The 25,226-nt window shown below is 49.5% G+C and overlaps 2 protein-coding genes across 2 annotated transcripts; one reads left to right on the top strand and one right to left on the bottom strand.

Moving 5' to 3' along the window:
• Nucleotides 1-225: 225 nt before the first annotated feature.
• EI90DRAFT_3055332 (uncharacterized protein) lies at nucleotides 226-1,702 on the top strand. Its single transcript, XM_039060138.1, has 2 exons — nucleotides 226-1,411; nucleotides 1,476-1,702. Exon 1 carries the CDS (start codon nucleotides 673-675, stop codon nucleotides 1,330-1,332), a length of 660 nt encoding a protein of 219 aa, XP_038916807.1. The 5' UTR covers nucleotides 226-672; the 3' UTR covers nucleotides 1,333-1,411; nucleotides 1,476-1,702.
• Nucleotides 1,703-10,750: 9,048 nt separating this feature from the next.
• On the bottom strand, nucleotides 10,751-11,855 carry EI90DRAFT_852123 (uncharacterized protein). Its single transcript, XM_039068164.1, has one exon. It carries the CDS (start codon nucleotides 11,683-11,685, stop codon nucleotides 11,062-11,064), a length of 624 nt encoding a protein of 207 aa, XP_038916808.1. The 5' UTR covers nucleotides 11,686-11,855; the 3' UTR covers nucleotides 10,751-11,061.
• Nucleotides 11,856-25,226: the final 13,371 nt, after the last annotated feature.

The raw sequence follows: 25,226 nt of genomic DNA on the forward strand, positions 1-25,226 counted from the left end.
GTTGACCATACTTCGATACCCGGCTGCACCACCCCTTAGCCCGGAAAGCCCCTGCCCACTTTCCCACTCTTAGTAGACTGGGACGGGGAACCTAATCCCGTTCCGATACCATACCATTCCACTTCCAGCTCTCTGTCTGGTTTTCTCTGTTTCTTTTACTTTTCCCTCTGTTATTGTCACCGGCAACGCGAGCTAACATGTTGTCCAGGCGGACCTAAACCTCATCATTACATTGTGCTATTTTGCAAGGATTCTACAAACACTGGCCGCCTCGTTATTCCGTAACTTGGACGCCAATCATCTTCCCTGAGTCGCTGGCTATTTCGAGAGAGATTTGGACTCTTCCCCTATCCCAATAGAGGCTGGTAACTCTGCCCAGACTTGCCAAACCTTTTCCTTGTGTCATGCTATCTTGACAGGGGGTGTCCACTAAACCACCCTCCCGCGTGGGGAGATTATTCTGGGCCGTAGCTCCCGCCGAACGGGCCACGTATCCTGCAGCGATTGCCCTATTCGACACAATATTAGATGACTATTCGCCGCTGGAACATCGTCTCGGAGAAAAGCAACCAGAAGTAATCGGTGCGTTTCGGCCCCCACACGATTTCGCCACTAGTACATCCGAAGCTCTGTGTGAGTCCATTCGAGAGCTTCCCGACCCTCTCCTGGAACATGCGTTCGTTTGTTCCATCAGCCCACTCGGAGCGTGTAGCTTCTCGACAGAAGGGCCACTTCGCTCCCCTGACCTGTGTCCCCGGAAGGTGCGACCTTCCACAAGTACCATTTGGGTTCCCGTCCGGTCCACTCCGGTCCCCCCCCCCACGAAGCCGCATCTCAGGACCTTCCTTCGTTGAGCTTCCTTTGTTGCCATCGTGCGCGGGTGGAGAAGTCCAACACAGTGATTACTCGACGAAGAGCGGGGATTCCACAAGCTGGGTGTTTATTTGCACTATCCTTTGCGCGACTCGTGGAGATGAATGCACCAATCGTATGGCTTCCATCGGTTCTTTCTCTTCGTACCGTTCGGACTGGCCCTGTCTTTGTGGACAACAGATCCCTATTCGAGTTATATTCGCGGAGAACGCAGTAGCCATGATCCAGATCTGCTTTTTCTGTCGACGAGGAATAACGGTCTTTGCCAGATATTGCCACCCGCAACCCGATCAAATATTTTGTCTAGCGCTTGTCCTGAACTTTAGATCACTTCGAGTACTCGGGTCATTGTTGCGCCTTGATTTTCGCTCTCAAGGACATCTGGTTCACCCCGGTTCCCGCCCAGGAAGCCACACTCCTAGTTTATCCATTCTCGGTGGACTTGCATGGACGCCTTAACCTTAACTAGCGTTCCATACCACATCTGGCTCTCCGTCCGATTTCTTCTTCTTTACTTAGAAAACCAACTACATGCAGTGTAAGCACAATCTCCTAAGCCAACTATCGCTGGAGGCTGCTGACTGAGTTTCTTCCCGTTAAAGAGAGGCTGGTCACCTGCCTAGACTGAGTCTCCATATTACATCCCCGATCCTCGTTATATATTAATCTCAAACTTCCACTTCTGTATTATTTCCTTGGAGTAGGTTCGAATGTACGAAAACCCATCGATAAACAAACGGCCGTGGCGAAGAAATTGGGTTTAGCCCCCATCAAGCCGGTTGCACAATAAGCAGCCTCAGTAGTGTACGTGGTATGTAAGGCTAGGACTTCGCTTGACGTGTCTTGCATGCAGTTCGCATCCGGCACTATTGTGTACATTCATTTTCATGTAACATACATAGGGATCAATTTCCTGTTGGAATGCAAGTCAAGCGCGCGACACCCCACTGACCCGACACCCCCTGACGCGTCATGCCCCTGCCGATCGATATAACGCGAGTGTAGCCGCCAAGAGCCAACAACATTTTATAAATTCAATCCACAGTGTGTCGCCAACTTAAGATATATTAGGAGGTGTGCCCCAATTACACGAGTGCCTCTACTCGCCAACTCCCTGTTCCTGGAATTCCTGAAATGAATGAACATTCTAGATACCGATTAATAGGGGAGCTAACGCGGGAACTCAGTCTCCATAAATGAAGCACGGCCCTAGCTTTCAAGCAACAATACACTGAATAAACAACGCGTGCTCAGCAGCTCCCACTTTGTGAGCGGGGTGCACTTGCACAACACCCACATCACACCAGTAGCTTCTGGTGTGAATGTACGTTGTGACAGTCACCCCGCACACCACTGCAGGAGCCGTCACGACGGACAATGCATGAGAACCCTAGCGCCAGGTTAGAAAGATATAAATGGGAGCTACAACGCTGCAGTTGTGGCTAGAAGTGGGGAGGGAATTACTGCAGGGCACAGGACAGGGAGGCGCAGACCCGGGCTCCCTTATAGCCCACCTAGGTATAAGTGGCCGCGTTAGCTTTTTCCCTGGGCACTCTATGCGGCGGAAAAGATTTTGGTGGAATTTTTGCAGAAGCATATATCCGAGAAGGCTAGATACAATGGCAATGGGTTCGTTGCGGGCTCAATATTGCTAATTTCTTGAATGATAATGAAGATAATTTCATTTACAAGCGCTGATCCTTGGGGGTAGGGTTGCTGGTGATTTCCCATGCTAGGGATCTGTTTCACATTCGCTAGCATATGCAAACATCTGGGATGCACTTCGAAAAATACAATTGCCAAGTTTGAATTTCAAATCAAGTCGTGGTTTGTTATCCGATGGGCTCCTCGTGTTGGGGGTCTGCTCGGTGGGTTGTTCATGTTCGCTCCCCAATCAGCCTTGACTGTTCATTCCCGCTAAATCTTGGGGGAAATCGTAAATTCTCAAAAGTATCCCTGTCGTCCCGAATTCCCTGTTGAATATTCTCCAAAGAATTTTCTATTAGTCAGACCCTCACTCCGTTACCTCCGTCCACCAAAGAAGACCCTCTAATTGCATGGTCTCTCGGTCTCGCTCTCTACTCCGCCCCGTTATGTGAAGCTAAATTCATTTACTAATTGGATGAAGTCGGGGAGGAGACTTCGACTCGTTGCACACCTAGCTACGTTTGCGAATATTATACTACAGCGCGCTGAAAATAAGGACTGGCCCCCATCGGGAGTTCATGTACGAATGGCAGTGAGTTCTTTGGAGTCCATGTACTACGCATTCCGAAGCACACTGCCCCTCCCATACTGAACCTGATACCTTTTCGAACGTACGACACACTGTATGAAAAAATGGAACTTCATCGAATACACGTTATGATAGGAATTTATTCCGTAATCAAATTTTCATTTGGATTTCAATGGATTCGCGTTGTCTCGAACGTCCAGAACCACACGTGTACATGAGTTCCTGTCAACAAGGCATGATCCGTTAATATATGCTTCCGAACCGAGATGCTTTTTTCATCATTCTACTGCCTGGTCACCCACAGGGATTAGATCTAAGATTTTGGAACATAATGACATGCGGAAAAAGATTCCTAAGGCTCAACAAATAAATACGTTAACGCCGCCACGAAGCCAAAACCGACGCGTGTTGAATGGACAAAAGAGAGGAATTTACTTCGGTGGACCAACAGGAGTACGGGAATGTTCGGCACCCAAAACAACCACCTCGAATGCAAATAGGACAATTGAAGGATGATGTTATCCAATGGACTGTGTATACATTCGCAAAACTCTATGTGAGTACCCGTAATCCACAGGGCAGGACGGCAGGTGAAGGTTCGTTTAACAGAGTAAAAGTCTATCTAATATTACGAAGTCATAGAGGCTGGAGTCTTGCCTAGAGTAAAAGGTGGTTGCGGGGCTGAACGAGAACCCGAGGTCACGCCCCCTGCATTCAATTCTAAGGTTCCCAACCGATTCCCACTAAAAGATTGTGGTGCTACGGACATCTAAGAGCACCATGATTGATGGGTGGACGGGTTTCTGCGATGTCGTGATAGGATTTTTGAACGATTCATTGACTGTGGTAGGAATTCGCGGTGTAACCTGTTATCCCTCAGCGACATCGTGTGATCAATGTCCGTGCGTCATCTCAAGGAGATTGCATTACACAGTACTCGATTTGAAATTCGTCACCCTGTGCGCACGTCGAGGGTCCCATAACTACTGCATCTCCGACGCAACGTTGGTCGCTGGCCGCGTTGTACGATGTCAGCCAAACCGCCTCAATGTGTTCCAGGTCGACCAGAGCACGTCAAAGGTAGTTGTGTTAGGGACGCATAAGGAAGCCAACGCCGCGTTGGGGAATGCAGAAGTCAGGGACCATTGATATGCAGCGGTGGAAATCGACGCCACTCAATAGCTGCTTGTGAAACTCCGAGTACTCCACAGGTGTGGCAACGGTGACAGGTGATAAAATATCTAAACGGTTAATCTCAAGGTAAGTTAGGAGGCGAATTATACGAAAGGAACTAACGTCAGTCTCGAGAACGAGAATTGAGGGAAAAAAGAAAAGAATTCAAATGAACGATGATACAATAACAATTAGATCACGTGCCCGAATCACCGATTGATTACTGCAACAGCAGGTAAGTACTATGACAGAGAAGGATTAGATGACGCCCGGGACCTCCGTAAGAAATAACTCCAAAAGGTGGTCGCAAGCCGTGCAAATGTCGACGAGGGAGGTTGTTGTATTTTGTTGCCCCGCGGGTTTGTACGTGGCAGTTGCGACTCGTTACATCTGACTGTACATGAGGGGCTCGCCAATACAAGGTAGGGTTGTCTGATTGGTGTGGTCGGGTTGACGGGGTCTTCTGGGTTGTGGTGTCTGGTTTTTAGTCGTGTCTCGGTGTGCGTGGCGGTGTAGTGCCCACGCCATTCCTCTCTAATATCTATACGTGGGGTTCCTGGGTACTCCTGTTCCCTGTTCCCCCGCTTTGCGTCGCTCTCCGTCCGCCCATTTTATCGATGGCCCACCACTTCTTAATGAAGTCTGCTAGTCCAAGGATGCCTTTGGGCTTCCCCATGAGAGTCGAAAACCTGCTCTGACGACTGAGGCCCAGTACGTGTCTATGTTTCTTAAACTGTGGGCATACCTAGAGGATATGCTCTTTCATCTGGTTGGCTGCTCCGTACGCGCGCTCTCTGCTTTCTGTGTGGATATCGAACCGGTGGTAGTATTCGCCTGGGCTGGCCGGTGCGGGACTGGACCAGCCTGCTGAAGGTTGTCCAGTCTAGCGAACTGAACCTGGCGGTGGGTTTAATTGATGGGGGGCTCTGGTTTGTTGCGTGAGATCCTGATCGGATCGGCCTGGGCGTGCTTGCCCAACGTTCCTTCCATTCTTCCATGTCCTGCTTGCCGTAGGATAGTGAATGGTAGTGGGGTCTCTGTCCGGGCTGATGTGAGCTCGTCTGCTGCCCCTTGATGTCACTGTGGCCGGGGCACCACCTTTTTGCCGTCCAGAAGCCTTCCGGGCGTGTTCTTGGGCTTCCCTTGGAAGATGCGACCGATCGCATTCGTATTTTCTGAGTAGAATACTATGTTTGACGGCCTGTGGGTGCGTGAGTCGTTTTCGATGATTGACGAGAGAGGTTACGCTTCCACATTCAATTCTAAAGATTCCGGCCGATCCCCGTCGGTGAAGAGTAACTTCTGTGGGTGATCATCACCTCTGAAGTCCACTTCTTCGCCGTTGCAGCTTGAATCTCTCTGTTGTCCTGGCATCGATATCGTGTTGTTGTGCCGTTGGCGGTTACGAGGGAGGTTGCATATTTTGACCTACCAAGTGAGAGTCGCTTAGCCCCCCCAAGTCCTGTCGAGACGTTCTCGAGCCTTGGACAGTCCCCATACTCTCGCCGATGGATGATCAGTTGAACCGGTGGCGCCGCACCCTTTGGCAGTGGCTTGAACCACGCCTTGGTGTCACTCTGTTCCACTATTGTAGGGCTAGGGCTTACCTGTTGTGATCATTCACAATATTTTCTCACATGGCAGCCATCAGTCACCAGAGTGTATCGGACATTTCATGTAGCAAAAAAGGGCTTCATTCGTTCGTCACGCGCATGCTTTTAGCGTTGGAGAAGTAGATATGGGCCGAATGATCGCCTCTGCCGCGGAGAGCAACCGGTCACCCCAAGTTCGCAATTAGTTATGCCAGAAGAAAACTGGGAGTAGGGGGAACATTTCATCAACCGCTTGTGATTACTTTCAAAGAACGTATCGAGGTTGCGGCAGAGACAGCTTCTTTCTTGTCGACAGTGTGCTCATCGATCGAAGTAGGATCATGCCAGTCTTCAGCGAAGCAGAACTATATCCAAGTTGTAGCGACTGTCGTTCTTGAATATTCCCCAAAGGATCTTTCTGTTAGTTACGGTGAACGACTTTCTCACAACGCCTATAAGTCAGGGGTTGAATGGTAAAAGATGAGCAATCCGAAGTTAATTTTGACCGCATTCAATATTAGTTTACACCTGGTTTTGGTGATCGTAGACAGCCTTCGAGGTGGCTGTATTTAGGATGAGTGCGAAATATTTCCGCACTGCCAGTAGTCCACCAATGGAAAATCCCCTCTTGTTTCCTATGCTCAACTCTACGGCAACAGACTTCCGAGTTTTGCAAGCCATGAGGGAAAATGGACTTGTTGTTCAACCATTCCACACGCGTACGTCGGTTCGGCTTCGTGGCGGCGTTAACGTATTATATAGATGGTTATCTGTTGAGCCTTAGGAATTCTTTTCCGCATATCATTGCCGTCATTATGCTGCCCAAGAATTTTAGATCTATTCCCTGTGGTTGACCAGGCGCGAGGTAGACTGATGAAAAGGGCATCGCGATTCCTGGAAAATGACGACGCGTACATTAATGGATCATGTAGGGCATGTGCACGTGTAGTTCAGGACATCGAGGCCTTCGAGACAACGCGATCCCATTGAAATCAAAATGAAGATTTGATTATGGAATAGTGACATGAGAAGCTGGAATGAAGTCATGCTAGTGGCGGGATATGACCGAAATCCTCATCATAACGTGTGCCCGATAGGACCTCAAGAACTTCCATCTCAAGGGAAATTTTTACAGTGTGTCGGGTGTTCGAAAAGGTATTTATACTTTGAGGCTAAGTATGGGTGGGGCAGTGTGCTTCGAAATGCACAGTACATGGGGATGAGACGGAAAGAGATGCTTCAAAGAACTCGCTAACATTCGTACGTGAATTGATTCTCTCTTTCGATGGGGACCGGTCCTTATTTTCAGCGCGCTATAATATACTGTAGGCGTGAGACGCAACCAGCAAATGAATCTAGATTCAAAAGGGCGGCGTAGAGAGCGATACTGAGAGGCCATGTAATTAGAGGGTAACTTGCAAATCTAGTGGATGAAGTGGGCCTGCAGCGCATGATAAGATGGCTAGCAGACTACGATGAATTTGAAGGGACCAATCCCCAAGGAGCTTCGAGCCTGGTTGGGCCACAGTTGGTCAGCAGCATGTGTCGCATGTATTCAGGCAGTTGAATCGCAACACATAACGGAACCATGGCTGCGTGGGAGAATCCAGATAGCGTGATGGGACATTCGATGTGCAGTGTGAAAGGCTAGGTGATGATTCAAACGGGAGGCAAACGGACACGCCGCGCAGCAGGGATGTTGTCGATAGCAGGTAAATGTTCGAGTGACAGAGTAAGGTTTCACCCGGGAGCCCATCGCAAATTGCGTCAAATTGGCATCAAATATGACGGACCTCCAAAGTCACGCCTCGACATTCAATTACACGTACTAGGACTTCGGCTAACTCCAGCCCAAATATTATGAGTCCCGGAAAGGACTACGGAAGGGTGCGGAAAGGTACGGAGTTGCGGAACATCTAGTGTTCGCTGGGTACTGAGGTTCAGTGGTAAGCTCAGCAGTACTATTTAACAGCTAATTCCCGCTCCTATATAAAGGGACTTGAGGTTGCACGACGCTACCACAGAACAGGGATACTAGCATTGGACTTCAGTGTCCACAGACAACTGGCGATCCTCCGCACCTGATTGTGACGCTCCCGAAAGATGCTAATCTCAGGTTCTCAGTCGATATGACAATCGATCTTTCAAGCCTTGTGACTATAGTGCTTACACCTCGTCTCGGCTCTGTGCTGTTCTCAGAACTTGGCTAAACACCCTGACCTTGACAAGTGAATCTCCGATGCTCCCACGCAGTGTGCAAGTCGACTGTGCACAACACCCACACCGCACCACACCGCACCAACTTGGTGGCACGGCTCCTGGTGCGACGGTTGTGCAGACGTCTTGCTCACCATAGCGGGCGTCATCGGAAAGGAGAATAGTGTAGCGCTACACAAGTCTTCATCGCCTGAGCTTTCAATCTGGCATTTGGCACCCAAGAAAGAACTCGGATTGGCGAATCATTAGCACCCACCTTGTGAGCAGAGCACATCGTGCACAACACCCACATCACGCTAGCAGCTCCTAGCGTGAGCGGTGTTGCAGGTGCCCTGCACACTAAAGTGAGACTCACAACACACGAGATGGGACAATGCTGTAGTCGCGTCTAGAAAGGAGGGATGCATCTGTTGTGGGGAACGGCAGAGGGAGGCGAAAACTTGGGCTCCTTTATAGGTACAGATGATCGCTTCAGCCTGCTTCGGGACTTACTGACAAAATATTGTAAAAAAAGAAATTTGCGGAAGCATCAGAAACGGAACCGATAAATCTAATTACTTGTGGCCTTCAAGAAAGGCGAGAAAGCCGTTGATCCATACTTTATTTTCCCATTGAAAAGAAAGTTTATTGTAGTGAGACGCTGCGGACTAAGGGTCCCTGCCTCGCCTCTCATTGATTTGTCCCTCGCTGAACACGCTGAACACGTGGGCCCCCTAAATCACCCACAACGCGTTTGTTTGTCGCCTGCCGTATGGGCCCACGGCTAACTTTTTCAATCACAACGAAGATAATTTTATTGTAGATGCGGTGGCCGATGCTTTCCCGTGCGGGGGTTTGGTTCGCGTTCACCGGAAAATGCATTGATCTAGACTCTCCTGTGATGTAGTCAAGAAATGTGGAACCACCGAGATAGAATCTCGACTGGGAACTTTCGGAGGGTTGGTACTTTCCAACAGGCCTCCCATGTTGGCGATCCGCCCGGTAAGTCTCCGATCCCTTGCTTCAGTCAGCTAGCCTTGACGGCTCATGTTTTCAGTTCCAAACATTCATTCCCGCTTGTGACAGTAAACCTTGAAGAAAACAAAAGCGCAAACCCTTAAATTCATCTTGCCTCGCGCTCTTTGAATATTCTCCAGAGAATTCTTCTGTTGCGTGCCAGGAGTGACCTTCACAATGATAGCTACTCAGGGGTCGGGAATCTTCGGTCAAAGTTGAGCGCTTTTGGGGTGTTCCATGATTTTTCTGCCGTCAATATCCGCGGATCATTACCCGCTCACGATGTTCCTTGATTCACGGCTAATATGGAGTATTACGTTGACATCCAGATCTGTAAAGACTCAATGTGGTATTATATAGCTGGTTTTGGTGATTGCAAACAACTTTGGCAATTGTATCTAGGTTGGGTATTGAACGGTTTCCTCCGTCACGGATTCCTAGGCGAATTTCTGCGCAACAGGCTGTCTCCGTCATTATACTATCCCAAAACTTCCACGCGTTCCCTGGCAGTACTAGACATTAGATGGAATGACGGAAAAGGCACTTCCATTCCAGGAAAATGACGAAGCACATGTTGTAGGGACTTATGTACACGAGCAGTTTAAGTTGCGACGTTTGCGACAGCCCCATTCTCAGTGTATGAGTATACCAATGTATGGATGGGTTGGATCAAAATTCTCCCCGATTCCATCTAGTCAGCGGGTAAATCCAGAGTGGTGAAGTACTACGTGGTGAGAATGTCCTCCGTGGATCTGATAGATGGAACGAGAGTGCGGAACACATGAGACAACGAGCATGTTTTGCAAGAGTCAAGCCCTCAAAAAGCCTCGGGCTTCGCAGGCTGTAAAGTTAGGATCACATCGCATGTGGGAGGGAATGCATGCATTCAGGCAGTCGTGTTCTAGGTCGACCAGAGCACGTCGTAGGTAGTTGAATTGGGAACATACAAGGAAGCCAACGCTGAGTTGGGAAATGCAGAAGTCAAGGATTATTAATATGCAGCGGTGGAAATCGATGCCACTCGATAGATATGCGTACGTGCTCGCGAAACTCCGCCCAGGGTATGGCAGCGGTGGCAGGTAAGTATTGTTCCTATGACAGAGCAGGATCAAACGATATCTACGACCTCCATTCAAGAAACGGTGGTCGCAAGCCGTATTTTGTGCCGGAATGTTGACGAGGGAGGCCACGGTCCCACATCCAATTCTAAAGATTCCGGCCGATCCCCGTTGGTGAGGTTTCTGGTGTCAACCAACCCAACCCTGGAATCCTGCAGCACCGAAGTTAGATGTCATACAATGAGAAGGTCTTCTACGAATCTGGTGGACAGGGCGAGGGGCTGTAACGCATGATAAGATGGCTAGCAGGCTACGATGGATTTGGAGTCAATTCCCCAAGAGCCTCGAGCCTGGTTGGGTACAATTGGTCAGCGGCATGCGACACATGTGTTCAGGCAGTCAGTGTCGAGCAGAGCACGTCGCAGGCAGTTGAATCGCGATAACATACATAACGGAACCATGGCTAGATGGGAGAATCCAAATATCAATGTGCAAGGATCTGGGTGCAAACGGGACGCTATCTGTAAGTGTGGCAATGCCTGACGTAAAATCGGGACCGATGCGTGAAAAGCAAGGTAATCCAACAGGATGAAAAGTGGCACGCCACGCTGTAGGGATGGGATCCGATAGCGGATAAATATTTGTGTGGCGGAGTGAGACGACACCCGGGAGCCTACAAAAAATCAGAGCCGCAAGCCATGATTTGCGTCAAAACAGTGTCGAAGAACGAGACCTCCGAGGTCATGCCTCCACATTCAATTGCACTGAGGTTCCCGACCGCGGCTGGTGAGGAGTCCTGATGCTACCCAAGAGTAGCGAGCAGGACTGAAATAGTACGTGATGAGAATTTCTTCTGTAGATCTGGCAGATGAAGTAAGAATCAGGAAGAAATAACGAGATGGCCAGCACGCAGAAGTCAAACGCTCAAAGAGCCTCGAGCCTGGCAGGCATTGGCCAGTAGGATGGAATGAATGCATTCAAGCAGTAAGTCGTGTTCTAGGTCTACTAGAGTACGTTGCAGGCGGCTTAGCTGCGAACGTACAAAGCAACCAACGTCGCGTCGGGGGTGCACTGTATACAAATACGAGAATGCTTGAATGCTGTGGGCCAGAGAAGGATGCGACAGTGTGGTGATGATATAAGGTGTATACACTCGCGAAACTCTAGTGAGTACCGGCACTCCACATGCACTATGACAGCAACAAGAGGTAAGGATCCGTATGACAGAGGATGGACTAGACGACTCCCAGCTGTCCAGAAACCAGAAACCAGCACCAAAAGGTGGTCGCAAGCCGTACTTTGCGTCGGAATCGGCATTGGCCGATATACGTGGCAGTGTGGCTACCGCAACGTCGCGCACATGAAGGGATCGCTTCCACATGGCACCTAGGGGACAGTGTCGGGTTAAAGGAACTCTCCGCCTCCTCGGGGTTTGTAATGTCAGGTGGGTTATGTCAGAATCGGCATTAGAGGATCGTGCCTCTGCATTCAACTTTAAGATACCAACCCTATTGGGGAAGGATTCCGGTGCCACAGACATTCAAGAGCACTGTAGTTGGTGAATGAGTAGGTTTCTGGGATGTCATGACAAGATGGCTGAGAGTCCAGTTCTTCGGTGATGTAGCTCGAATCGGCAAGACTCTGTTATCCCAGGCATCGATCCAGCGATACTGTAGCACGTTCCTTAAGGGTAGATGACATACCTCCCTACCGAGCAAGAGTTGCGCAAATTACCACTATCGCTGGATCATCGGTCGAACCGGTGGCACCGCAGATGAGCGGACTCTTGACAGTGGCTGGATCGTACCTAGTGCTTCCCTGTGCCACTATTCGGGGTTTGACAGCTGTGGTCATTGATGATATGGTAGTCAACAGTCGTTCACTGCTTGTCATCTAGAGCGTCCGGCAGATCGGAGCGTGGTGGTAGCAAAACACCCCTCACACATTCATCCGCCATGCCCGCGTATCGTTTGCAAAGCCCATACAGGCCAGATGATTGCCTCTGGTACGGGTGAGCAACTGGATGGCCCCAAGTTCGCGTTTGAGCCACCACACAGACAACTTCTCTCCTGCCGACAGTTCTCATCGATGTAGGTCTTCAGGGAGGCAAAACCGTATATGAGTTGTAAGTAGTATAATGAAAAGATATTGCTTGAGTGAACCTTCTCTTTGGGGTACCAGCCAGACGAAGGCCTATCTGTAATGTTGTGATGGCTCAACATGGTGTCGCCATGGCTGAGTAGATTCTTGCGTGTTACTCACCTTGAAGCATGTTGGTCATCTAGTGCTTGCTTCAGTGCCTCAGTCGTACAGCGGTTCAAGCGTGGCAGAGCCCACGTCAAGCGGAAGTGTGTGCCTTGCGCAGAGAAGGGATAGGGGGGACACGCAGGCCAGCCTCTTCCGGCTTGGGTGGCGCGTTAAACGGGGAAATGAGCGAGGCCTTCGCAACGCGGCGAGAACATGGGCTTACAGGCAGGGACAGGAGGGACAGAAGAGTGAAAGAAGTAGTCTGGGCCCTGTCCTGAAGCAGTGTGTCCGGGGGTGAAACAAGGTGAAAGGACTTCCGCTGCGCACGGCTCGTAAACATTACTGACAGTCACGAACGCTATACATCCGGGAACGGTCTGATCATCGGAGCAATCACGGTAGGCACGAACTAGTACCGGCAACTTGTGCTAAGTCTCTTGCTTAGACTGATATCGCTGGTGGCGGAGCCCAACATAGTGATTGCTAACGAAGAACGAGGGACCCGCAAGCTGGGTCTTTGTCTGGACTTTCCTTCATGCGATTCGCGGAGATGAACCCAACAATTGTATGTATGGTTTCCATCCGTTCTTTGTCTTCGTGCAATTCGGACTAACCCTGCCCTCGTGAACAACAAAATCCTATTCAAGTTACATTAGGGGAAAAATTGTTAAGTCAAATTAGCTCATGATATTAGCGGACGACCCTTAAAGGTGTGTCAAGACACTGCTCTTTTAGGAGTTTCCAGCCGTCTTTACTGGACTGTATTCGATACAGATCTTCTTTTTTTGTTGGCGAGAAATAATCTTCGCCACAAACAAGCATATTGTCAAACATTTTGTCTCGCTTTTTCTGAACCCAAAATTAACCCAGCCACTCCGGTCATCGTTGCGCCACTTTCCAAGGATTGTACAGAAATTGGCTACCTCGTGTCCACCAGCTTGAGCGCTAATCATTGGCCTCGAATCACCGGCCCTTTTAAGAGGGATTTAGAATTGCTGAGTATCTTTTCCTGTATCGTACCACTTCGATAGGACGTGTGCGCTAACCTCTCTCTACCTTCCTGTCATCTGAGGAGACTATCTGGGCTGTCCCCCCCAAACGGGCGGGGAAACTTGGCCTGTTCGGTCATGGGGTGCCGCAATATTGACTACGACATGCTCATTTGCAGCCGGAAATATCACGGAGAAAAACAACCTGAAGCGATCCATACGTCCCTGTCCCTAGGCAATCTTTTCACAAGAGAGCGCCGGGAAAGTCCTTGCAATGTATCAGATCCATATTATGTACTCAATGCGATTGCCCGCATCAACACTCCCATAGAGCTCGGACGCATCTGGAAAATGCGTCCGTTTGTTCCATCAACCAACATCGCGATCCCATTCAATACTTGCCTGTCGCCACGGGGTTAGCGATTATAGAACATTGTTGCGGATCACATCGTGGGCAGTGCTCTATCCTTTCCTGGGTTTTCTTTCATCTTTAGCCAAGATCTACAGAGCGTGCAGCTTCTCGTCGGAAGCGCCGCCTCGCTGCCTTGACTTCTGCTCTCCAGGGAAACGGGTTATCCCTCACATGGTTCATTCCGGTTGTTTCTCGCAAACCTACATTCCAAACACCCGGAAATGGGCGCGTGCAAGCCCTTACTAGGGTTGATCATACTTCGATACCCAGCTGTACCACCCCTTAGCTCGGAAATCCCCTGCCCACTTTCCCACTCGTAGACTGGGACGGGAAACCTATTCCCGTTCCGATACCATACCATTCCACTTCCAGCTCTCTGTCTAGTTTTCTCTGTTTCTTTTACTTTTCCCTCTGTTATTGTCACCTGCAACGCGACCTAACCTGTTGTCCAGGCGAACCTAAACCTCATCATTGTGTGCCATTTGCAAGGATTCTACAAACACTGGCCGCCTCGTTATTCCATAACTTGGATGCCAATCATCTGCCCTGAGTCGCTGGCTATTTCGAGAGAGATTTGGACTCTTCCCCTATCCAAATAAAGGCTGGTAACCTGCTAGACTCTGTCCAGACTTGCCAAACCTTTTCCTTGTGTCGTGCTGTTTTGACAGGGGGTGTCCACTAAACCACTCTCCCGCGTGGGGAGATTATTCTGGGCCGTAGCTCCCGCCGAACGGGTCACATATCCTGCAGCGACTGCCCTATATTAACCATGAGATGACTATTCGCCGCTGGAATATCGTCTCGGAGAATAGCAACCAGAAGTAGTCGGTGCGTTTCGGTCCCCACACGATTTCGCCACCAGTGCATCCGAAGCTCTGTGTGAGTCCATCATTATCGAATACGTAGTCCATTGCAAGGGCTTGACCCTCTCCCAACGGGTTATCACAAGTTACATCTGCGTCTTCATATAGTTCATTCCGGTTGTTGCTCATGAACCTACATCAGAAAAGGACCCCTGCAGGCCTTCACTAGGCTTGGCCATAGTTTGATACTATCCCTTCTTAGCTCAGAAAATCCCTGCCCACTTTTCCACTCAGTAGACTGGGACGGGAAGCCTTATCCAACGTTCCGATACCGTTCCAGCTTTCTTTTACTAATACTGTCACCGGAAACGTGATCAACCATTTTTCTAGGTGGCCCTAAACCTCATCCCTACGTTGTACCATTCTCCAAGAACATCGGCTGCCTCGTATCCCCCAACTTGGACGCTAATCATCTGCCCCGAGTCGCTGGCTCTTTCGAGAGACTTGGACTCTGCTCAAGTTTGCCAAACTATTTTCCTTGTGTCGTGCTATTCTGACGGGGGGTGTCCACTAAACCGCTCTGTATACCCTTCCGCATGGGAAGATTATTCTAGGCTGTACCCCTGCCGAACGGGTCACGTATCCTGCAGCGACTGTCCTACTCAGTCATAGGCGACACTAGACGACTATTCACCGCCGGGATATCGTCTCGGAGAAAAGCAGTCCGTGCGTTTCGGTCCCAACACGATTTCGCCACTAGTGCATCCGAAGCTCTCTGTGAATTTTTTACAGGCCATCATGTTGGATCTGTAAGGGCTTCACTCTCTCTTGGAAGATACGTTCGTTTGTTCCACTGGCAGACATCGTGGGAGAAGCCTTCTGCAGTGCGTATAGCTTCACGACAGAAGAGCCACTTCGCTGCCTTGACCTATGCCCCCAGAGGTGCGGGCTCTCACAAATTCCATTTGGGTTCCCTCCAATTCTCGCCCACGAAGCATATCTCAGGACCATCATTCGTTGTGTCGCCTGGGATGGGACGTATACTAGGGCTAATCACACTTCGATTCTGTGATTGATCACATACTTGATAATTTTCATTCCCGGTAGGCTTTATCTCGCCCTCTGATACCGCTCCCAGCTCTCTGTCCGATCGCTTGTTTCTTTTTTTCGGAGGCAGCCAACTGCATCTTCCACCCGACTTATCACTGGAGGCTACTGACCCAATCTCCGCATTACCTCTCCAATCGTGATCTCAAGCTTCGACTTCCGTACTACTTTCTTGCCGCTTACTAAAGGGGTGCCTCAGGGAAGTGGTAAGTGACTAAAATGCACGAAGACCCATCTATAACCAGACAACGACAACGAAGTTATGCCAACCCCCCATCAAACTGGGTCCGAAGGGACTGATGAAAGATAGGCGGCCTCTATGATTAACAGCGTGTGGCAAGCCATATGAGGAGATGTCCAGTATCTCGTCACCCAACGGGTGTAATCCAATAACACCAAAGCGTTGACCAGCTAATTGGTTCGGATGAGTCTTACGGGAATGAACATTCCAGATACCGATCTCCGATGTGCATATCTGTACATACTACCAAGTGCTGCAAACTGACGGTTGTGAAAAGCATGAGGAATTTATTGAATAGAAACGGGGCTTCGTTTAGACAAAGAGCCCTTCGATTCCCATGCTCACGGGCAAACTCGACCCCCAAATATGATTCCTCTAAGTTCAAGAGAAAGAGAAGACGGACTTCGTGTGCGCCTATGGTTGGGCCGCCTTTTTCGGGGACCCAAGAAATAATTGTCAGGGCACATCCGCCTGACCCTGCACCGCACCCCGCGCTGTACCGCACTACCCCGTTATCACTCCCCATCTCCCCTCCCCCATTTTCCCCCTTCTCTCCATCTCTATTTCTATTTCTATTCTACGGTCGATTTCCCTTTCTCCATGTACTACTACACACCTGACCCTGCCCCCCTGATTGCTGCACGCGCCGCACACACTCCTGCCTACTGAGCAGCCACCTCCGGGATCTCCTGTGGAGACGCCCAGGGAGGTGCGGCTGTGTGCGGAGATGATGTGGCTTCCTCCACGTGACCCTGGCCGCATGTATATAATAGTGCCTGGGGTGGGAACAGAAGAAGCAGCCTTCTTCTCAACTTCCCACTTCAGCTTAAGTGGTTGGGGACGCTCACCCCATGACAGGATCGCCGCTACGCACAGCTGCTACTCGTCCCACCAAGTCCCGCGCGCAGGGACCTTGCTGCTTTCAGAGCTGTCCCTGACAATAATGAGAACTGAATTGATGGGAAAGTCTGAAAATTGAATAGGAAAGTGAGGGGAAGCCTTGTAGCATTGTTATTTTCTGCTGTTGTGATTTTTCCTGATTGTTCTTGGTCTCATTCCCAGCTGCTCCTCAATACTCCTGGAAGCTCCTGAAAGCTCCTGGGAGGGTCCAGGAGCAGCTGGGAGTGAGACCAAGAACAATCAGGAAAAATCACAACAGCAGAAAATAACAATGCTACAAGGCTTCCCCTCACTTTCCTATTCAATTTTCAGACTTTCCCATCAATTCAGTTCTCATTATTTCTCGGGTCTCTGAAAGTATTTTCCATTTTTCTCCATCATTTCTTCCTCAATTTCGCAAATAATTATATATCCTGAAAGCACTTCAAAGGCACTACAGTTCCTGAATTTTTTTGATTTTTTCCCTAATTATTTTTTCAACTTTTTAGAAGTCCCTATTTTTCAAATTTTCCTCATTTCCCTCTATATTCCCCCCTCATTCTCCCCCTCATTCTCCCCCTCATTCTCCCCCTCATTCTCCCCCTCATTTCCCCCTCATTCTCCCCCATTTCCCCTTCCTCTGTCATGACCGACAAATCCCGGGGCTCCGTCAGCGGCGAACCAATGCCGATAGGCGAATCTGCCAACCCGAAACCCATCCTAACCAGCCCCCAACCCCATGTCTGGCCCCCTGCCTTACTGCATGAGACTTGGCCAATAATCAGAACCTAGACCCTGCCGGTATTCCGACCTTACCTCCAGTTCCTGAGCCCTTGGCGCTCCCGGCATTCAGTCATGCCTGCCTTGTCTCCATCCGAACCACACTATCGCTTCCTGCTATGAGGTCACAGCCATGCCCCGCTTCCATGCATTCCGCACCCTCTGCCCACTCCGCACCCTCTGCCCATCTCTGCACCTTCTGGCCACTTCTGGTTGCCCTTGACACCTCTGGTCAGGTCAACACCTCTGTACCTCTGTTGGCCTTCATGCTGTCCTTGTGTGACAGTGCTGGCAGATCAACCTCTGTTCGCGGACTTGTGTCGGCACCGCACCGACCCCACTTATTTGCGGACTTGTATCGGCGCCGCGCGCTGACCTCCGCTTTTCCTCTGGCCATTTGTCACTTGGCAGCTTATCATTCATTCCTTGCCGAGTGCCATTTATTGTTTGCTTCCCTGCCAATATCGGCATTTGATCCCCTCTTTATTGGCACTAGGTTATTGATCTCATTCAGTTATTCATCAATAACCCTTGCCACTTATTGTTTATTGATCTGTTCCTCGTTTCCAGTTCCCGGGCTCTTGTCCTTATTTAGTTTGACAATCCCCGCTTATCTCCGCGCCGGACCGCGCCGGACTGACCGGCCTTTCTATATTCCCTCTTGCCTATTTATCTACCTTGTAAATACTTTCGGGGACCCCAGTCTGAAATCAACTAGAGTACCCCCCTGTCTGTTCTGAGTCTCTTCTTCTGCAAAGGGGCTTCCCCCCCTCTGAGTCCATGCTCGCGGAGTCCGCGCTCCTCCTACAGGTCCGCTCCGCCCACAAGTCTTGTTTGAAGTCCGCTGTGAGTGTCAATCCATAAATACGGGATCTCCCCCAAACGTCAAGCTCAGGGCACAGCGCTCCACCTGAGTCGCTGAGGCCGTGATCCCACTCTGCTAACCTTGAACAGCGCTTCCGGACGCGCCGCATATTTCCGCCTGCATATCCGCGCGTGCGCTCCAACAGACCTCTGCCACAATCTCCGACCCCGACTCAGACAGAACCCAATCCATCGTCTATCTGTCTTCTGACAGTCTGCCAGACTCCAACAATATTCCCAGTCTCAGACAGCATTCCAGATCTCTGACAGTATTCCGACTCCAACAAGAATCCCGACTCTGACATCCTCCATATTCTGCAAGTCCGAAAGTGATTAAGTTGCCAGATTAATCATATATCAGGCCATAAATTTTGACTGTGTATTGGTGAGTCTCAGTGTCCTTGATGTATAGTATAGTGTTTGACCTAAATGTTAAGTAGTGTCTTGTTGTGTTAGTCTTGTGGTAGGAGGAGGTATTCATGGGGAGTCTTCCCTCTTTTTTTTCCTTTTCATTTTCAAATGCTCCAGGAGCTCCCAGAAGCTTCTCACCCCTATACATTTTGAAGCATTAAATTGTATTTACTGGATATGTTTGTGCACAAAGCAATGCTCCATGCCCTCCTGGGAGTGCCCTGGAGTACCTGACCAACTCTGGAGGAAATGAGCTGTTCCTGGACCGGCCAATCTCCTCCTGATTCTCCCAGTGCTCCCCATACTCTGGAGCACTCAGGAGCATAACAATTTTTTGCTGATGCTCAAACTTGTACTTACAGGAGCCGACTGGGTGTCTGAAGTCTGAGTTAACATAGTTGTAACAGTTTTAGCTACAAGTGCTCAAGATAACAATTGATTGTTTGCAGAGGGGCCAGGTGGCTTGCCTTACTGCCTGAGTGGTACTATAGTGAAAGTGGTCTGAATTATATGTCATATTGTCATGGTGACCCTAGGTTACAGAGGATCTTGTGCACAGCACCTTTGGGGCCTGTTAGAATGGGTGGATACAGACGACTCTGGAGTGGAATCAGAGACTTAGCATGGAGGGACCTTGGCCTCAGCGACTCAAGCAGAGCGCTGTGCCATTGCTGTTTGTCCATTTGGTCCTTAATTTCACAGTAGGTGAGCAGGAAGTCTCTAGGGGGCATTTCAGGTCGATTTCGGACTGAGCCCAAAATGAGTATGTACAAGCGCTGATATATATAATGGAGGGGGCAAAAGCACAAGGAAACAAAGGGGATCCGTATCGGAATGAAGACGTCTGAACAGGGACAAAGGGAAGACAGAAGCGGAACGGTACCGAAGGTCATAAGGCGGGACCTGTGATACGTCCGAAAGGAGGTAGGGAGGGCGAGGCCCAGAGGGGCAGGAGGATGAGGAGAAGTGGGGATGATGACTAACTGGCTAGAATGGGAAGAAGCAGCAGTCCAAATAGGGATGAGGGGAAAACGCAAAAGATACATTACAAGTGGCAAAAGTGCCGAAGGTGATCCACGAAGCTCAGAGGTTGTGGAGCTTATGGAGGTTACAGAGGCAGGGTTGAAAGTCCGAGGAATATTGGCAATGGTGTTTACGTAGTATGAGGTCACCAATGCAATGGACTAAGACTGAGGTGGAGTCAAAGTCCAAGGTAGGGACTATGACGGAGGCTTGGAGCAAAGGTATGAGTGGTGCCCAAGTACGAAGTACGGGACAGTGGTGGAAGGCCGTAACTTGGCGGGAGGTTGGCGGAAGAGTACCAGAGGGAGGAGAGAGGAGAAAGGTAAGAGGGAAGGAGTGGCAGAAAGGAGAGTTGTCTGGTCCGAAGGTGAGTATTGGAGTGGACGGGGAAAGTGTAGGGGGGTGATGGAAGGGTGGCGGTGTTGTGAAGGAGGAGTGGAGTAGGAGGAGGAGGAGTAGTAGGAGGGTGGCGAGAGGGGCGGTGTTTGGTCTGAGGTGAGTATTGGAGCAGATGGAGATAGGGGAGGAGCGGGAAGGAGGAGTAGAGGTGGCATGGGGGGTAGAAGGAGGTGTGTTGCCAGGACCGAAGGTGAGTATCGGAACGGGCAGCGGTAGGGTATGACTCCGGAGGTGAAGAGGGTGGAGGTCCAGAAGTCGGGTCGGGGTCGGGTATGCACGGATATGACAGGGCCTAAATTTGCGCTACAGAGTTTGCAGGACAAATGAGCCAGAAAGATCTGTCAGAGGAAAGGACACGTGCAGAAAAGCGGTCAATACATTTGCAGAATTCCCACGAATTGTGGACATGCAAGAGACCTTGCAAGCAAGGTAACTATTCAGTGAGATAGGGGAAATGCACAATGTATTCCCTGCTCCTCCCATACTATCTTGCTCATTTCTCCACCATTTGGAATGAGACCAACTGCGTTGGAAAGCTAAGGTTTAGTATAGTTGAATGGTGTAAAGTTAGAACAGTTATGGGGAGCAGTTGAGGCTTCCAACACAAGTTTGGGTTTCCAGGCCACTTTCTTATTGTTCTGTCTTTTTCAATTTCTTTTATTAGTGTTTTCCATTTCTTAAACCCAATTGGAATGTTCTTGAAGCTACCATAGCATATTATTTCTGTTTGTTTCTACAGGGAAAGGTTCATACACCACAAAATAACTATTTTTATGGATTTTACACTGTAGCCACACAGTGCACAGGCCCAGTCTTGCCTCCATTCGCACATCCATTTAAGACCCACATTACTTGCTCTTTATAATTTCTTTCTATTTTTCTGAAACCATTTTCAGTTCCTAAGCAGGATTCTCATGCACAGCATAACATTCAACTTCTTACTTGACGGTCTCCACAACTACGCATTTACACCCAACGTTCTTATGCTTGATCGATAGAGCACGATTAGCTCTCCTACCATGCCAATTTTCATGCTGAATGGACAGATATTCTGATTCAACACCATGCTGAATCTCACATGGACTTGACAGCACCTGTCAATGGTGGTACCTCAAGAACCACAGGGCCAATTTGAATAAAATTGAGCTTGTTGGAAAGCTGGAGGAGAGGAGAAGTTAGTGTGGCTCAAAAAAAGGCATGGAAAGGGACGGTTTGGTTTCACGTTGACCTTCTTTCATATCAGGCTGCTCCAGCAGTATTTCCCCCATTTCTCCCCCATTTCTTCGTCGATTTACACATATTTTGTATCATTGGAAATCTGTTATCAAAATGAGTCGAATTAGTCTGTAGCGGAGAGATTTGGTTCAGCAGTTGTGAAGATCGTCAACTTTATTCATTGTGTTGCCATCAATCGGCATAACTTGCAAATATATTGACAAAAATGCCATCGATTTCTTTCAAACTTGGTACTATAGGAAGAATATTCTCCATGGGCACTCAGAATATTTTTACATATTTTTAAGGCTCCTGAGAGACTCTGAATGTCGACTTTTTTCCTTTTCCCATGCAATCCATGTTCGGTGAATATTCATGACAACACATGTTAGAACTTGAATGTGGTAATATATATGCTTACATGTGACATAACATGTGTGTTCTTCATTCTGATACCTAGCTATAAGGTTATGCATCTCCTTACAGAATGTTAGCCAGAGCTTGTATGTACTTGTAAGCGATGGATTTTCCAAATCGGTGGAGGTTTGACAGAGATGCCAGCCTCTCAAGCTACCCATAGTAGGTGCATACTGGATATGGTTATCTACAATGGCTTGTAAAATCTCCAAAATATTTATAAGCATTAAAAATCCCCTTGAAAGCACCATGGCAGAGTATAATGCTTGAAATCATTGAGAAACATTGGCCATTCCCCCGCCTCAGCCCTAATTCCCTTAATATTTGATTATCTTTTCCATTTTCCTGTCTACTATTTATGTAAATAGCTGTATGTACAACATTGCAGGGCACATAGTTATCAGGACATCCTCATATTTTCCCACAGTCCATTTTTGGCAGCAAGCTGCATCACCAGGATGTCCCAGGACATCCACATTGAAATAGGCTGTTTAGGCCCTATTTGAAGCATAAAAAACACCCCTTGATAGGGTGGGTTAATTGGCTGACTAGCCTGATCAAGGGGTGTTTTTTACGTTTCAAATAGGGCCTAAATGGCCTATTTCAATGTGGACATCCTGGGACGTCCTGGTGATGTGGCTTGCTGCCAAAAATGAACTGTGGGAAAATATGAGGATGTCCTGATAACTATGTGCCCTGTGATGTTGTACATACAGCTATTTACATAAATAGTAGACAGGAAAATGGAAAAGATAATCAAATATTAAGGGAATTAGGGCCGAGGCAGGGGAATGGCCAATGTTTCTCAATGATTTCGAGCATTATACTCTGCCATGGTGCTTTCAAGGGGATTTTTAATGCTTATAAAGAGTTTGAGAATTTACAAGCCATTGTAGATAACCATATCTGGTATGCACTTACTGTCATATCCCGGAATCCCGACCCTGCGCACTCCCACCACCCCACACCTTCCTAACAACTTCACCATCCCCTACACCATGCCTCCCCACTCCCCAAGTCACCTTCCCTCCTGACTGTCTCAGCTCCGGTCTGGTTGCGGCACACCGAACCTTGGCTACTCCCATCCCGGAAGCTCGGTCCCAAGTCGGAACATTCAGAGACCCTGGATTTGCTCCGATATCCCGACGGACCTCCGACATCCCATGACATGCCCTTAAACCATTCCTCCACCCATTTCATTTATTTGAGTCACCTAACATCCTTCGGATACACAACTCCGGTTTCGGAGCTACCCGCATCCTTCGGTGGTCTCCCTCACGTTATCACTTATTAGTCACCTTCCATTCTTAGCACGACTACCTTCTTACTACCATTCAGTCAGCTAACCCCCTTTACCCATTTGTCTTCCCCATTCATTTTCCGGCCTCCAACTCTGCCCTCCTTGGCCCGACACCTTGGTTCCCCGTTTTAAATATTGTTCGGGACCTTTCGGTACCTCTCAGTATCATTCGGCACCTTTCAGTGTTTACCCATTTGTCATTTCGGACTTTGACTAAGTCCTCCCCATTCTCCTATATAAATACCCGTAGATTAGAACCAGTAGTTCCTTAGTTCTAATCTCGACTAAAATGCCACCCAAAGTCCCTCTGAGTGAATCCCGTTCCTGTTCTACAAGATACCTCAGACATAAGAAATACAAGGACTAACTGAGATGTAACGGAGGCACAGCGCTCCCTCCAAGTTGCTGAGGCTGTGTCCTTCTTAGAGCCTCTTGTACCACCCAGCAGAACCGGGCTCCTGTCAGAGACCAGATTCGAGACGAGGGAATGTCTCTGTAGCGGAGGGCTTCGGCCTCAGCGACTTCTGCCAAGAGCGCTGTGCCTAGTGACACGTCCGTGCCCTAACTTACTGACTGGCAATTAGAACCTGAGGGGGGTAACTCTAGTTACTGGAGTGTAACCTATGTACAAGCGGGATATACATATATATGGTTACAGCGAAGACGGGTCCGCAATTGGCGGAGCCGAACGGAGCAGAGCTAACGGGGTTAAACATTAGCCGGCTGAATATTACCAACGAGTCGGGTCGCAGGGTTAGTGGAAAGGCAGGCGATAACCCAGAAACAGAAAGGAGGGATAAGCCCGAAGGTGGGCTCTGCAGGGCAGGCGATTGTATTGCCCAGCGGAGGTGGGGGTGCGCTAGCGGACATCGGAGCTGTCCGGAAGTCTTCGGGGCTCCGTACTTAGGGAGGTGTAGGTAATAAGTTGAAATGAGGGGGTGGTGACCATCAAGGGGTGCCAAGAGGATTGCGGAATACGGGGGCTCCAAGGTTAGTGAAGGAGGAGCGGAGTTAGACCGGAGGGAACAGAGGGACCGGAAGTCAATGGCCGGGAATGGATATGACAGCTCCCAGAGAAGCTTCGGTTCACTACTGGAGTGTCAGGGCACACCCGCCTGACCCTACGCCACACCCCGCGCTGTATTGCCCTACTCCGCCTTCCCCACTATCACCCCCCGTCCCTCCTTTCTCACTTTCCCCTTTTCCCTCTATTTCTATTCTATGGTCGATTTCCCTTTTCTCCATGTATGTACCACTATGTACCTAACCCTGCTCCCCTGATCGCCGCACACGCCATGCACGCACTCCTGCCTACTGAGCGGCCACCTCCGGGATCTCCTGCAGAGACACCCGGGGAGGTGCGGCTGTGTGTGGAGATGACGTGGCTTCTCCCACGTGACCCTGACCGCATGTATATAGCACCTGGGGTGGGAACAGAAGAAGCAGCCTTCTTCTCAACTTCCCACTTCAGCCTAAGTGGTCGGGGATGCTCATCCTGCAACGGGACCGCCGCTACGCATAGCCGACACTTGTCCCATCAAGTCCCCCGTGCCGGGACCTCGCTGCTTTCGGAGCTGTCCCTGACATGGAGCCCTCAGACCCCCCTCTAGTTGAGCCCCGCCTGCATTCGGACTCACGCATTTACCCCCTTTCGATCTCGGGTTTTTGACACAATGATCTCGAAGGGGCTGAGATTCTTCTCGGACAACTTCCTTGAAGGTCTGGTGGAGCGGAAGTACTTGGCCTTGACATAGACCAAAGTACCAACCTCAAAATCAGGAGCTGGGATGCACCTAGCATCAGCTGGACCCTGATAATGAATCTGGGTGTAGTGCATCTCCTCACAGAGGAATTGGTGGAGAGAGTCGAGATCCACGGTGTACTCCTGCACACGTAGTGAAGACAGATCTCGCTCTGGGTGGATGGAGAGGTTTGGATGGTAACCCCTGTTGGCGAAGAAGGGGGAGATGCCAGTGGTTGCACTAGGAGCATTT

Source organism: Cantharellus anzutake, assembly GCF_015039405.1.
Source record: "Cantharellus anzutake strain C23 chromosome Unknown EI90scaffold_20, whole genome shotgun sequence".
Lineage (NCBI taxonomy): Eukaryota > Fungi > Basidiomycota > Agaricomycetes > Cantharellales > Hydnaceae > Cantharellus > Cantharellus anzutake.